Source organism: Cherax quadricarinatus, chromosome 81 (genome assembly GCF_038502225.1).
Source record: "Cherax quadricarinatus isolate ZL_2023a chromosome 81, ASM3850222v1, whole genome shotgun sequence".
Taxonomy (NCBI): domain Eukaryota; kingdom Metazoa; phylum Arthropoda; class Malacostraca; order Decapoda; family Parastacidae; genus Cherax; species Cherax quadricarinatus.
This window is the reverse complement of record NC_091372.1, coordinates 9,372,534-9,387,733: the sequence shown is the minus strand read 5'-3', so window position 1 is coordinate 9,387,733 and position 15,200 is coordinate 9,372,534. Positions and strand designations below refer to the sequence as shown.

General features: G+C 42.6%; 1 protein-coding gene across 1 annotated transcript; it reads left to right on the top strand.

The window, feature by feature from the left end:
• The first annotated feature begins 13,390 nt into the window (after nt 1-13,390).
• Nucleotides 13,391-14,608, top strand: LOC128699765 (pro-resilin-like). The gene is made up of 3 exons (XM_070102358.1): nt 13,391-13,402; nt 13,609-13,693; nt 14,051-14,608. The coding sequence occupies exons 1-3, from the start codon at nt 13,391-13,393 to the stop codon at nt 14,347-14,349; spliced, it is 396 nt and encodes a 131-aa protein (XP_069958459.1). The 3' UTR covers nt 14,350-14,608.
• Nucleotides 14,609-15,200: the final 592 nt, after the last annotated feature.

The following is a 15,200-nucleotide window of genomic DNA, read 5'->3' as shown; positions in this document are numbered from 1 at the left end:
AATAATAATAATAATAATAATAATAATCTTTATTTGTACAAGTACAAGATACAACTTATACAGACCATAGCTGACATCAGTGACATACTATATAGAAAGCCCCTTGCTATTCAGAGCATTTCGGGAAAATTAGTTATGTCCTCAGGATGCCACCCACACCAATCGACTATTACCCAGGTACCTATTTACTGCTAGGTGAACAGGGTCAGCAGGTGTCTTAAGGGAACACGTCCCCAATGTACCGTACCGGGGATCGAACCACAAACCTCAGTGATAAGATAAGATAAGATTTCGTGGAATAGCCACCCAGGATTAGTGCGCCATCACTGTCGAATCTTGTTACCTATTTGCTGGACACAACAGGTGTAAGGAAATGTGTCCGCCGGGAATCGAACCAAGCGGGAGCTTTAGCCACCAAAATAGGTTAGCAACCGAGTTACGGGACACTTAACCGATGAACCATTGAAAACAATATATATGAAACTATTTACAAACATTGTCTCTACGCCCACAGCACGACTCGAACCTGTAAACTCTGTATCAGAGTTCACAGTACGTTACCACGGAGCCCGACCCAGATCAAAGTGTATGTGAATAAAAGTGTTTACGTTACAAAGTTTATCAAGAACTGTTTTTTGTGTTTATATAAGAAAACGTAAAATATTTTAGGGGTAAACTGAGGTAATAAAAGCTACCTCATACTCATGGTCTTCCGAAGATTTTGTCTGGATTGTTATCTTGGTAAGTTAGTAACCCAGTAAGCCACTCTGCCTGGCTTATTTCGACTAACACCTAGGTACCTACTTACTGTTAGGTGAACAGGGGAAATAGGTGTAGGGTGACTAACACCCAGGTACCTACTTACTTACGTGGCCCGGTGGCCTGGTGGCTAAAGCTCCCGCTTCACACACGGAGGGCCCGGGTTCGATTCCCGGCGGGTGGAAACATTTCGACACGTTTCCTTACACCTGTTGTCCTGTTCACCTAGCAGCAAATAGGTACCTGGGTGTTAGTCGACTGGTGTGGGTCGCATCCTGGGGGACAAGATTAAGGACCCCAATGGAAATAAGTTAGACAGTCCTCGATGACGCACTGACTTTCTTGGGTTATCCTGGGTGGCTAACCCTCCGGGGTTAAAAATCCGAACGAAATCTTATCTTATCTTATCTTACTGCTAGGTGAGCAGGGACAGCAGGTGTCTTAATGGAAACATGACCTTCGTGATCACTTAAACTGGTTTCGACCCCTGGTTCTTCGGATGTGAGAAGAAGACAGGAAAACTACCCTGCCTTACATCACTAGCGTTTAGTAAACAAATCCGCGATGTATACATGTTGAACGTAATGTAAATCAGGAGAGCCACACAGATAAGAATTAAAAAGAAAACGTTTGTTTTGGGTTGGATGGGTAACTGAAAAAAAATATAACCAGGATTTTGTTTTGCGAAAATGATTTCTACGCAATTGATGAAGAGATATTTCTAAATTCAATAGCATGATAGACACACCATGGGTATGTGGTAACTACCACCCACACCATAGGTATGTGGTACACAAATAACCCACACACAGAAGAGAGGAGCTTACGACGACGTTTCGGTCCGACTTGGACCATTTACAAAGTCACACTAACGAAAAGGAGAGTAGGATGGGTAAATATAGGCAGGAGTTGGTAGTAGTAGTAGTAGTGGTAGTAGTGGAGGCGGAAGGAAGTAGTGGTTGAAAGGTGGTAAGAGTAGGAGGGGACAGTCAAATATACTAAGAAAATAGGAGCACTGCAAGGGAGCTAGGTGCCCACAGAGGGTAAGAGCAAGAACACCAAGGGGAGGGGGGCTGGAGTTTTGAGACTCTATGACCGCGGGTTCAATCCCGGCCGGGGGTATGGTTTACATCAAACTTACTTTCCGCCAGACTAACACTTCACAATAATCTCGTTCATACCTCTCCTCCCTCTACAGATGTTCCTGGTGTCTACTCTATTTCTTGCTCCTCCTGTCCTCTTCAATACTTTGGAGAAACTGACCGATTTCTTTCTGACAGACTTAGGGAGCACAAAAATAGTGTTAGGCTTGCCGACACTAACAATGCTCTTTTCTGTCACGTCAGAGATCACAGTTATCCTATTGACTGGTCTTCTGCTAAAACTGTCTTCCCTACTTCCAACTTTAACAGTCTCCGTCTTGTTGAATCCTCCCTAATACACAATTTTCCTTGTATGAATCTTAGTGGTGGTTTCGTCTCTGTAGATGTCTTCCTCTCCCACTACATTGTAAAATGCTCCAAACTTCACAACACTCCTGATTTAACATGATTCCTCCTCTCTTCTTCTTCTCCCTCTTCCCCTTTTCCTCTTTCCTTTTTCTCCTTTGGGTTGTCTTTCTTCTGCCCTGTATATTTGTTCCTTTTATTTATTTATTTGCTTCCTCTCCCCCTCTGTGTTCTTGCTCTTACCCTCTGTGGGCACCTAGATCCTTTGTGGGCCCCTAGCTCCCTTGTGGGCCCCTAGCTCCCTTGCAGTGCTCCTCTTTCTTAGTATTTGACTGGCCCCTCCTACTCTTACCACCTCCCAACTACTACTTCCTTCCTCCTCCACTACCACCACTGCTACTACTACTACTACTACTACTACTACTACCACTTCCTGCCTATATTTACCCATCCTGCTCTCCTTTTCGTTAGTGTGACTTTGTAAATGGTCCAAGTCGGACCGAAACGTCGTCGCAAGCTCCTCTCTTCTGTGTGCAGGTTGTTTGTGTATTGTTCCAGTCACGGTATTGTGCCTTTTTGTTATCTATTTAGGTATGTGGTAACTACCACCCACACCATAGGTATGTGGTAACTACCACCCACACAATAGGTATGTGGTAACTACCACCCACACCATAGGTATGTGGTAACTACCACCCACACCATGGGTATGGTGACTACCTATGTGGTAACTACCACCCACACCATAAGTATTGTGTGCATAATAATAACATTAACCTGTTAAGTTCTATCAAAACAAGAATAATTCTCGTCTCATACTTCATCAAAACTGATAGTTTTCCTAACAAACTCCCTCACACAGAAGGATTTTTCCCATTATTCTCCATCACAGATGATGCTTTTCCTATCAACATCCATCACATGAAGATTTTCCTTTCACGTTCCATCACACAGGATGATTTTGCTGCCATAATTCCACATACATCCATATTGTTTCATACTATGGGACAATGCTCTTCTCCAGACTGAGGGACTGACCACCTCAAAACTTTAAGGGTGATGGACTGATTACATCGTCTTCAAGTACCTTCTGCTTCTATCAACTTTTCTGTACTTGACTGAAGAAGCCTACTGTGTAGGCGAAACGTTTCATAATAAAGATACCTAACTGTTGCATATGTGTCTTACCTAACAACCTGTCGGTATTTTATACCATTTTAATGTTCACACCACACATACACAATAGATGGGGTTTCGATTAAGATAATATCTTTCAGCTTCACCTGGGAGACTTCAGTAGGAAAGTTCAGTAGGAGATATTAGTAGAAGACTTAAGTAGGAGACTTCAGTAGGAGGCTTCAGTAGCAGACTTCAGTAGGAGACTTCAGTAGGAGACTTCAGTAGGAGACTTCAGTAGGAGACTTCAGTACGAGACTTCAGTGGGAGACTTCAGTAGGAGACTTCAGTAGGAGACTTGAGTGGGAGACTTCAGTAGGAGACTACAGTAGGAGACTTCAGTAAGAGATTTCAGTAGGAGACTTCAGTAGGAGACTTCAGTAGGAGACTTCAGTGGGAGACTTCAGTAGGAGACTTCAGTAGGAGACTTCAGTAGGAGACTTCAGTAGGAGACTTGAGTGGGAGACTTCAGTAGGAGACTTCAGTAGGAGACCTCAGTAGGAGATTTCAGTAGGAAACTTCAGTGGGAGACTTCAGTAGGAGACTTCAGTAGGAGACTTCAGTAGAAGACTTCAGTAGGAGACTTCAGTAGGAGACTTCAGTAGGTGACTTCAGTAGGAGACTTCTGTAGGAGACTTCAGTAGGAGATTTCATTAGGAGACTTCAGTAGGAGACTTCAGTAGGAGACTTCAGTGGGAGACTTCAGTAGGAGACTTTAGTAGAAGACTTCAGTAGGAGACTTCAGTGGGAGACTTCAGTAGGAGACTTCAGTAGGAGACTTTAGTAGGAGACTTCAGTGGGAGACTTCAGTAGGAGACTTCAGTAGGAGACTTCAGTAGAAGACTTCAGTGGGAGACGTCAGTAGGAGACTTCAGTAGGTGACTTCAGTAGGAGACTTCTGTAGGAGACTTCAGTAGGAGACATCATTAGGAGACTTCAGTAGGAGACTTCAGTAGGAGACTTCAGTGGGAGACTTCAGTAGGAGACTTTAGTAGAAGACTTCAGTAGGAGACTTCAGTAGGAGACTTCAGTAGGAGACTTCAGTAGGAGACTTCAGTAGGAGACTTCAGTAGGAGATTTCAGTGGGAGACTTTAGTAGAAGACTTCAGTAGGAGACTTCAGTAGGAGACTTCAGTAGGAGACTTCAGTAGGAGACTTCAGTAGGAGATTTCAGTGGGAGACTTCAGTAGGAGACTTCATTAGGAGACTTCAGTAGGAGACTTCAGTAGGAGACTTCAGTAGGAGACTTCAGTAGGAGACTTCAGTAGGAGACTTCAGTAGGAGACTTCAGTAGGAGACTTCTGTAGGAGACTTCAGTAGGAGACTTCTGTAGGAGACTTCTGTAGGAGACTTCAGTAGGAGACTTCAGTAGGAGACTTCAGTAGGAGACTTCAGTAGGAGACTTCATTAGGAGACTTCGGTACGAGATTTCAGCACGAGACTTCAGTAGGAGACTTCATTAGGAGACTTCAGTAGGAGACTTCAGTAGGAGACTTCAGTAGGAGACTTCAGTAGGAGACTTCAGTAGGAGATTTCAGTGGGAGACTTCAGTAGGAGACTTCATTAGGAGACTTCATTAGGAGACTTCAGTAGGAGACTTCAGTAGGAGACTTCAGTAGGAGACTTCAGTAGGAGACTTCAGTAGGAGACTTCAGTAGGAGACTTCAGTAGGAGACTTCATTAGGAGACTTCGGTACGAGATTTCAGCACGAGACTTCAGTAGGAGACTTCATTAGGAGACTTCAGTAGGAGACTTCAGTAGGAGACTTCTCTAGGAGACTTCAGTAGGAGACTTTAGTAGAACACTGAGGATTGACTCACCAAATCGTAATAACACGATAAGAACAACCCACGCACTAGCCTCTAGTTTTACGATTCATTCGCTGTGGGATCAAACCCAACCCGTTCCGTGGTTTACCAGTGATCTCCACAGCAGCTGCTGTCAGAGGATAAAGATCAGTTGACCAATACAAGAAACAACTCGGGGAAAACGACCTTTTGGTTTTTTTACCGACAGGAAGAAAACATTCCAAGATGCAGGAAGCTGGCAACGCACCGACGGCTGCTGGACTTACTAACGCGGCACACACCTGCGTGTACGTTATCTCTTCCTGATCTGCTGAAATGGCTAGTTTAGCAAAGCCAACCTTGTAATTCTAGGCATCGACGGTTGACTGTGATCGACAGGTTAATATCTATTCCCGTAAGTTAAAGTCGGAAATGAAGTTATTGGGGAATAACAGGTTAATTTAGCCTTCCTATCATGCAAGGTAGTTTAATATATACAAGCAAAATATGTGTCTTCTGTTACAAGTATACACTTGTTCCAGTCACAATGTCGTGACTGGAACAATACAGAAATACCCTAGGAGAGAATACTAACTCACTCAGCTCACACACTGAGGTCCGTGGTTCGATCCCCGGTACGGGTGAGAACATTAGAAAGTGTTTCCTTGAGACATCTGATGTCTGTGTTCACCCATCAGTAAAATGGGTACCTGGGTGTTAGTCGACTGGTGTGGGTCGCATCCTGGGGGACAAGAAATGCCCGCATGACAAGGGGCTTTCTATATAGTACATACATCACTGATGTCAGCTATGGTCTGTATAAGTTGTATCTTGTACATGCAGAAATAAAGATTATTATTATTATTATTATTATTATTATTATTATTATTATTATTATTGAAGAATAGGCAATTAGGACTAAACTCACACCCAGGAATAAATTTTTGACCTTATTGATCCTGGAGGCAACAGCTTTCCATGATCATGACCTTAAAGCTAAAATTCGAAAAAATGTGTTATTATTTGCACGAAGATCCTTCAGCAAGATATATATATATATATATATATATATATATATATATATATATATATATATATATATATATATATATATATATATATATATATATATATATATATATATATATATATATATATATATATATATATATATATATATATATATATATATATATATATATATATATATATATATATATATATATATATATATATATATATATATATATATATATATATATATATATATATATATATATATATATATATATATATATATATATATATATATATATATATATATATATATATATATATATATATATATATATATATATATATATATATATATATATATATATATATATATATATATATATATATATATATATATATATATATATATATATATATATATATATATATATATATATATATATATATATATATATATATATATATATATATATATATATATTTAGAGATGTTTCAAACTGTCCGTGATTTTCTTACTTAATGGACCTATTCTGTCGATGAGACTGGAGCTTCAGCTCCCTCAATCTCCTACTTCAAAGGGGTCTACCTATAGGTAGTGGTCACTGGATATACCATATATATATCAAGAGATGTGTTTCTCAAGAACACTTTAATCCCTATTTCAATCCCTATTTAATCCCTATTTTAGGTATTAAAGTATTCTTGTCTGGTGGTGAGAAAAATACGTGTAGCCTTAATGATTCTGTAGTTGATAGGGCTTGAAACGCCTATTAGGATAGGTAATGAAGTGATTATCAGGTAGGCTGTTTACTGGGCTAAGTGATCATGCAGATGCTTACCCTTTACTAGTGGATATATCCTTGAGAGAAATTAAATGATCTTGTGCAAGACTTGCATTGATAGCTGAAGGGTAAGCTGGCTAGTTGTCTTATCAAGGCGTTCATGATTTTTGTGTCGTGAGGTAAATTACGGATGACCTCCCCCCCACCTGCCTGCAGCAGTGACCACCACCTGCAAGTGACCATCATCTGCAAGTGACCACCATCTGCAAGTGAGGACCTTATCCAGCAGTGACCCCCCTCTTGCAGCAGGTGGGGGTCACCTCAAATGCTTTTCTCCAAGATTGGTGGACTCAGGTCAACTCACTATTCGCACAGGTCAACTCACTACTCACACAGGTCAACTCACTACTCACACAGGTCAACTCACTACCCACACAGGTCAACTCACTATCCACACAGGTCAACTCACTACCCACACAGGTCAACTCACTACCCACACAGGTCAACTCACTATCCACACAGGTCAAATCAGTACCCACACAGGTCAAGTCACTACCCACACAGGTCAACTCACTACCCACACAGGTCAACTCACTACCCACACAGGTCAACTCACTACTCACACAGGTCAACTCACTACTCACACAGGTCAACTCACTACCCACACAGGTCAACTCACTACCCACACAGCTCAACTCACTACCCACACAGGTCAACTCACTACCCACACAGGTCAACTCACTACCCACACAGGTCAACTCACTACTCACACAGGTCAACTCACTACCCACACAGGTCAACTCACTACCCACACAGATCAACTCACTACCCACACAGGTCAACTCACTACCCACACAGGTCAACTCACTATTCACACAGTTCAACTCACTACTAACACAGGTCAACTCACTACCCACACAGGTGAACTCACTACCCACACAGATCAACTCACTACCCACACAGGTCAACTCACTACCCACAAAGGTCAACTCACTACACACACAGGTCAACTCACTACACACACAGGTCAACTCACTACCCACACAGGTCAACTCACTACCATCACAGGTCAACTCACTACCATCACAGGTCAACTCACTACCATCACAGGTCAACTCACTACCATCACAGATCAACTCACTACCATCACAGGTCAACTCACTACCGACACAGTTCTACTCACTACACACACAGGTCAACTCACTACTCACACAGGTCAACTCACTACCCACACAGGTCAACTCACTACCCACACAGGTCAACTCACTACCCACACAGGTCAACTCACTACACACACAGGTCAACTCACTACTCACACAGGTCAACTCACTACCCACACAGGTCAACTCACTACCCACACAGGTAAACTCACTACCCACACAGATCAACTCACTACCCACACAGGTCAACTCACTACCCACACAGGTCAACTCACTACACACACAGGTCAACTCACTACTCACACAGGTCAACTTACTACCCACACAGGTCAACTCACTACCCACACAGGTCAACTCACTACCAAGACACAGGTCAACTCACTACACACACAGGTCAACTCACTACTCACACAGGTCAACTCACTACCCACACAGGTCAACTCACTACCCACACAGGTCAACTCACTACCCACACAGGTCAACTCACTACCCACACAGGTCAACTCACTACCCACACAGGTCAACTCACTACCCACACAGGTCAACTCACTACCCACACAGGTCAACTCACTACCATCACAGGTCAACTCACTACCATCACAGGTCAACTCACTACCATCACAGATCAACTCACTACCATCACAGGTCAACTCACTACCCACACAGGTCAACTCACTACACACACAGGTCAACTCACTACTCACACAGGTCAACTCACTACCCACACAGGTCAACTCACTACCCACACAGGTCAACTCACTACCCACACAGGTCAACTCACTACACACACAGGTCAACTCACTACTCACACAGGTCAACTCACTACCCACACAGGTCAACTCACTACCCACACAGGTAAACTCACTACCCACACAGATCAACTCACTACCCACACAGGTCAACTCACTACCCACACAGGTCAACTCACTACCAAGACACAGGTCAACTTACTACCAAGACACAGGTCAACTTACTACCAAGACACAGGTCAACTCACTACCAAGACACAGGTCAACTCACTACCAAGACACAGGTCAACTTACTACCAAGACACAGGTCAACTCACTACTCACACAGGTCAACTCACTACCAAGACACAGGTCAACTCACTACCAAGACACAGGTCAACTCACTACCAAGACACAGGTCAACTCACTACCAAGACACAGGTCAACTCACTACCAAGACACAGGTCAACTCACTACCAAGACACAGGTCAACTCACTACCAAGACACAGGTCAACTCACTACCCACACAGGTCAACTCACTACCCACACAGGTCAACTCACTACCTGCTGATAAAATAACAAATACAACCATTTACAGCACAAAACAATTATTCAACAAACAAATATAATTACTGAAGGAATTACATTAATACAATTACATTAAAACATAATTTTTCAAGTTACCAAAAATATGTTTCGAAAAATGTAATCAATATTTATAATTGGTCATACCAGGTGGTAGAATTTTTAAAATTTCAAGGCGCCCATTTTTGAGTGAAAATATATTAGGCACGTACTGTAGTATTATTGTATTGTAAAAGGACACAAGTGCAACTAATGTGACATTTATTGTGGCAACGTTTCGCTCTCCAGGAGCTTTATCAAGCCATTACAAACAATACATGGACACAGAGGGTATATAAAGGCTCAGAGTGAGGTGAATACTAGTGAGGTACCATTTCGATGTTCACTAGTGGAAGTAGTAGTAGTAGTAGTAGTAGTAGTGGTAGTGACAAAAGTAATACAACATGGTAGAGCAATTAATTCGTACATGAGTAAAAGGATATAAAAGCTATCACTTGGGTAACATAAAAATAGGTTGGACAAATATAGACTGGAATGAGGCAGGTTGTTTCAGTGTTCACTCTCTGTGCTTTGTGTAGTATAACAGGAGAGACTATGTGATGGCAGGGTTTACTGTTTTCAGGAGGATTCTTGCTAAGACTTCGGAGATGGTGAAGCTGCCGTTGTTTTGTTTAATTGTATTCGAAACAGCGATCAGTGCTGATTCAAGGCACTTGCGTGTGCGGAAATTAGTTTCTTTTATCACTAATTGGGCGTCTCTGAATTTCATAAGATGATTGGTGGAATTTCGGTGTTGTACACAGGCGTTGTTTAAGTTGTCGTTCCTACATGCGTATATGTGTTCATTGAGGCGGGTGTCGAGGTTTCTTGCTGTTTCACCTACGTAGATCTTGTCACAGCCTCCACAGGGTATAGTGTAAACTCCTGCATTGACTGGTTCGTGGTGCTTGGGTTTTGTCCTGGTTAGATCCTTTATTGAAGTGGTAGAAGCGATGGCGACTCTGGTGTTAGCTTGTGAAAGTACTTTTGAGACGTTTAGTGCAACCTGGCTGTTGGGAAGAATTATGACTTTGTTGGGAGCGGTGTTGATGCGTGGAGAATTGATGATCTGAAGAGCTCTTTTCTTGCAGTCTTTGATGAAAAAAGAAGGAAATTGTAACTCAGTGAATGTTTGGTGAATGTAAGTACATTCCTCGTCAAGAAACTCAGGACTACAAATTCGGTATGCTCTTAGGAAAAACCCGATGATGATGCCTCTTTTGGTCTTGGTATCTTGACTGGAATAGAAGTGTGTGAGATCATTTTTATTGGTGGGTTTCCGATAAACTTGAAATCTCGGGTTTTTCCTAAGAGCATACCGAATTTGTAGTCCTGAGTTTCTTGACGAGGAATGTACTTACATTCACCAAACATTCACTGAGTTACAATTTCCTTCTTTTTTCATCAAAGACTGCAAGAAAAGAGCTCTTCAGATCATCAATTCTCCACGCATCAACACCGCTCCCAACAAAGTCATAATTCTTCCCAACAGCCAGGTTGCACTAAACGTCTCAAAAGTACTTTCACAAGCTAACACCAGAGTCGCCATCGCTTCTACCACTTCAATAAAGGATCTAACCAGGACAAAACCCAAGCACCACGAACCAGTCAATGCAGGAGTTTACACTATACCCTGTGGAGGCTGTGACAAGATCTACGTAGGTGAAACAGCAAGAAACCTCGACACCCGCCTCAATGAACACATATACGCATGTAGGAACGACAACTTAAACAACGCCTGTGTACAACACCGAAATTCCACCAATCATCTTATGAAATCCAGAGACGCCCAATTAGTGATAAAAGAAACTAATTTCCGCACACGCAAGTGCCTTGAATCAGCACTGATCGCTGTTTCGAATACAATTAAACAAAACAACGGCAGCTTCACCATCTCCGAAGTCTTAGCAAGAATCCTCCTGAAAACAGTAAACCCTGCCATCACATAGTCTCTCCTGTTATACTACACAAAGCACAGAGAGTGAACACTGAAACAACCTGCCTCATTCCAGTCTATATTTGTCCAACCTATTTTTATGTTACCCAAGTGATAGCTTTTATATCCTTTTACTCATGTACGAATTAATTGCTCTACCATGTTGTATTACTTTTGTCACTACCACCACTACTACTACTACTACTACTACTTCCACTAGTGAACATCGAAATGGTACCTCACTAGTATTCACCTCACTCTGAGCCTTTATATACCCTCTGTGTCCATGTATTGTTTGTAATGGCTTGATAAAGCTCCTGGAGAGCGAAACGTTGCCACAATAAATGTCACATTAGTTGCACTTGTGTCCTTTTACTTTACATATTGTCGGTAATTCTACCAACTTTATTACTATTATTGTATTATTGTATTATTGTATATAGGAGACAGTTCTGCATGGATATTAGGTGAGTGTATTGTGCCCCGATGGTTGAGTGTATTGTGCTCCGATGGGTGAGTGTATTGTGCCCCGATGGTTGAGTGTATTGTGCCCCGATGGGTGAGTGTATTGTGCCCCAATGGGTGAGTGTATTGTGCTCCGAGGGGTGAGTGTATTGTGCCCCGATGGGTGAGTGTATTGTGCCGCGATGGGTGAGTGTATTGTGCCCCAATGGGTGAGTGTATTGTGCCGCGATGGGTGAGTGTATTGTGCCCCAATGGGTGAGTGTATTGTGCTCCGAGGGGTGAGTGTATTGTGCCCCGATGGGTGAGTGTATTGTGCCGCGATGGGTGAGTGTATTGTGCCCCGAGGGGTGAGTGTATTCTGCCCCGATGGGTGAGTGTATTGTGCTCCGATGGGTGAGTGTATTGTGCCGCGATGGGTGTGTGTAGTGTGCCCCGATGGGTGAGTGTATTGTGCTCCGATGGGTGAGTGTATTGTGCCCCTATGGGTGAGTGTATTGTGCCCCTATGGGTGAGTGTATTGTGCCCCTATGGGTGAGTGTATTGTGCTCCGATGGGTGAGTGTATTGTGCTCCGATGGGTGAGTGTATTGTGCTCCGATGGGTGAGTGTATTGTGCTCCGATGGGTGAGTGTATTGTGCTCCGATGGGTGAGTGTATTGTGCCCCGATGGGTGAGTGTATTGTGCCCCGATGGGTGAGTGTATTGTGCCCCGATGGGTGAGTGTATTGTGCCCCGATGGGTGAGTGTATTGTGCCCCGATGGGTGAGTGTATTGTGCCCCGATGGGTGAGTGTATTGTGCCCCGATGGGTGAGTGTATTGTGCCCCGATGTGTGAGTGTATTGTGCTCCGAGGGGTGAGTGTATTGTGCCCCGATGGGTGAGTGTATTGTGCTCCGAATGGTGAGTGTATTGTGCCGCGATGGGTGAGTGTATTGTGCCCCGATGGATGAGTGTATTGTGCCCCGATGGGTGAGTGTATTGTGCCCCGATGGGTGAGTGTATTGTGCCCCGATGGGTGAGTGTATTGTGCCCCGATGGGTGAGTGTATTGTGCCCGGAGGGGCCAGTGTATTGTGCCCGGAGGGGCGAGTGTATTGTGCCCCGAGGGGCGAGTGTATTGTGCCCCGAGGGGTGAGTGTATTGTGCCCCGAGAGGCGAGTGTATTATGCAATGAGGGGCGAGTGTATCTTGCCCTTAGAGGCGAGTGTATTGTGCCCTGAGGGGAGAGTGTATTGTGCCCTGAGGGGAGAGTGTATTGTGCCCTGAGGGGAGAGTGTATTGTGCCCTGAGGGGAGAGTGTATTGGGCAGTGTCTCTATTCTGATACACAGCAACTGGATAACTTCCTCAGCGTGTCTAATCCTGGATGTGAAGGTCTTCCAGGAGTCAAGTTCTTCCTGAGCAGCGCAACAAAAAGCAAGCGGCCATTTCGACGTCACAGCTCACCTGGGTACATATATATACACCAGCAGGAGACATCAAGAGCATTGTTTCTGCATCTTTAACAACATGAACACTAAGGTAAGCTTATTTTTACACAAAACACTACCTTAACGCCATTACAATTGCGCACCACTCAACCATAACAATATTCTGACAACCCAGGATAATATTTCTATTGTATTTTATATGGTTGTTCAGTCATCTAGAATACGTCAGGTCTCTTATAAATTTTCTGAGTCTTATTCAATGAGTGAAAGATATAAAAATTTGTTTATCTATGACAGATTGTGCTGGTGTTGGGATTAGTGGTCCTGGCTGTTGCTGACAAGAGACCATTCTTCTCCTATGGACCACCTCAGGTAATGTCTCGTTCCTGCAACACAATAATAATCTTGAACTCTTTCTGAGCATAAAATGCCATTCTGCATCTGTTTTTTTTCAACTGAATATTCTCATATCCTCTAATAAATACTATATTATCAGAAAATAAAAGTTATTTTCGATTACTATTTATAAAAATACATCACTTTCAAACTCATTTAATTTCTTAGCTCAAGCAGTTCTTATTGTAATATCGTAAATATATGTTATGCTCAATAAGGACATCAGAATACTTTCAAAAAAATATCCCAGTCTCATAAAATCTTTTATAAACACGATTTCCACGATTACATCTAAAATAATTATCTTTGCAGGAGTCCAGTGACTCTGAAGAATTCTCGGCAGAGTCCAGCGAGGCAAAGTACGACTTTAATTGGTCCGTGAAGGACGATGACTCTGACAACGACTTCGGTCACCAGGAGTCTCGCGATGGTGACAACACTAAGGGGTCGTACTACGTACAGCTTCCCGATGGTCGTCTGCAGAAGGTGACTTACTACGTGGACGGTGACTCAGGCTACGTGGCTGAGGTGACCTACGAGGGAGAGGCTCAGTACCCCAAGTCTGAAGAGTCCAGGGAGGACGCCCCACCAAGACCCCGCTACTCAGCTCCAGACTCCGATGAGTCTAATGAATCAAAATAAACGAGTCACATTTCCAGATTATCGTGAGAGATGAGCCTGAGTTCTTCACAGAATTGAAAATGTCATCTCCAGTGATCCAAGAAACGGCCAAGTGTAAAAACACGTCTGCATTATCATGCCTCGCTCTTCACTGACTCACTGTTCCTTGATTTACCATACTTCGACTCATCGTTTCCTGCCTCATTCTTTCTTGCTTCACTCTTCCTTGCCTCACTATTTCTTGCCTCTCTCTTCCTTGACTCATTGTTTTTTGACTCATTTCCATCCCATTCTTCACATACTTTATATATTTAGATAATGAAAAAATCCTGTTATTTTTGTGCTCAGTACTAACTATTGGTCTTGTAAATTATTTACATTAATTATTTATTTATTTTAAATAAATATGTTGAGTAAAAATAAAATATTTATTTTTTCCCCAAACTTGGTGAAACTGAAAATTAAGAAGCTAATTACTGGAACAAATATAATTTAAAACAAATATTCAGTAGAATAAGTAATTTACATTGTGTTCAGGATTTATTAAGAGATGAAGGGAACAAAAGTAATAAATAAGAGAAGACTTTTGGTTCGATACTTACATCTGTTGAGAAAATGCTGAGTTAATGGTTGGTTAATGGGGTTTAATACCTGTCGACCACCCGAGGGTTAGGTGTCCCGTAGTTCGATCGCTAGCGAACTCAACTCGCACACTGAGATCTGGAGTTCGAATCTTCGGTATGGCTGGAAAACATTAGGGACGTGTTTTCATAAGACACCTGCTGTCCATGTTCACCCATCAGTGTAAAATAGGTGCCTGGGTGTTAGTGGACTGGTGTGGGTCGCATTCTGGGACAAAACTGACCTAATTT

Coding starts and splice junctions, on each gene's coding strand:
- LOC128699765 (XM_070102358.1), top strand. Junction 13,694..14,050: donor ACCACCTCAGGTAATGTCTC/GTTCCTGCAACA, acceptor AATTCTCGGCAG/AGTCCAGCGAGGCAAAGTAC.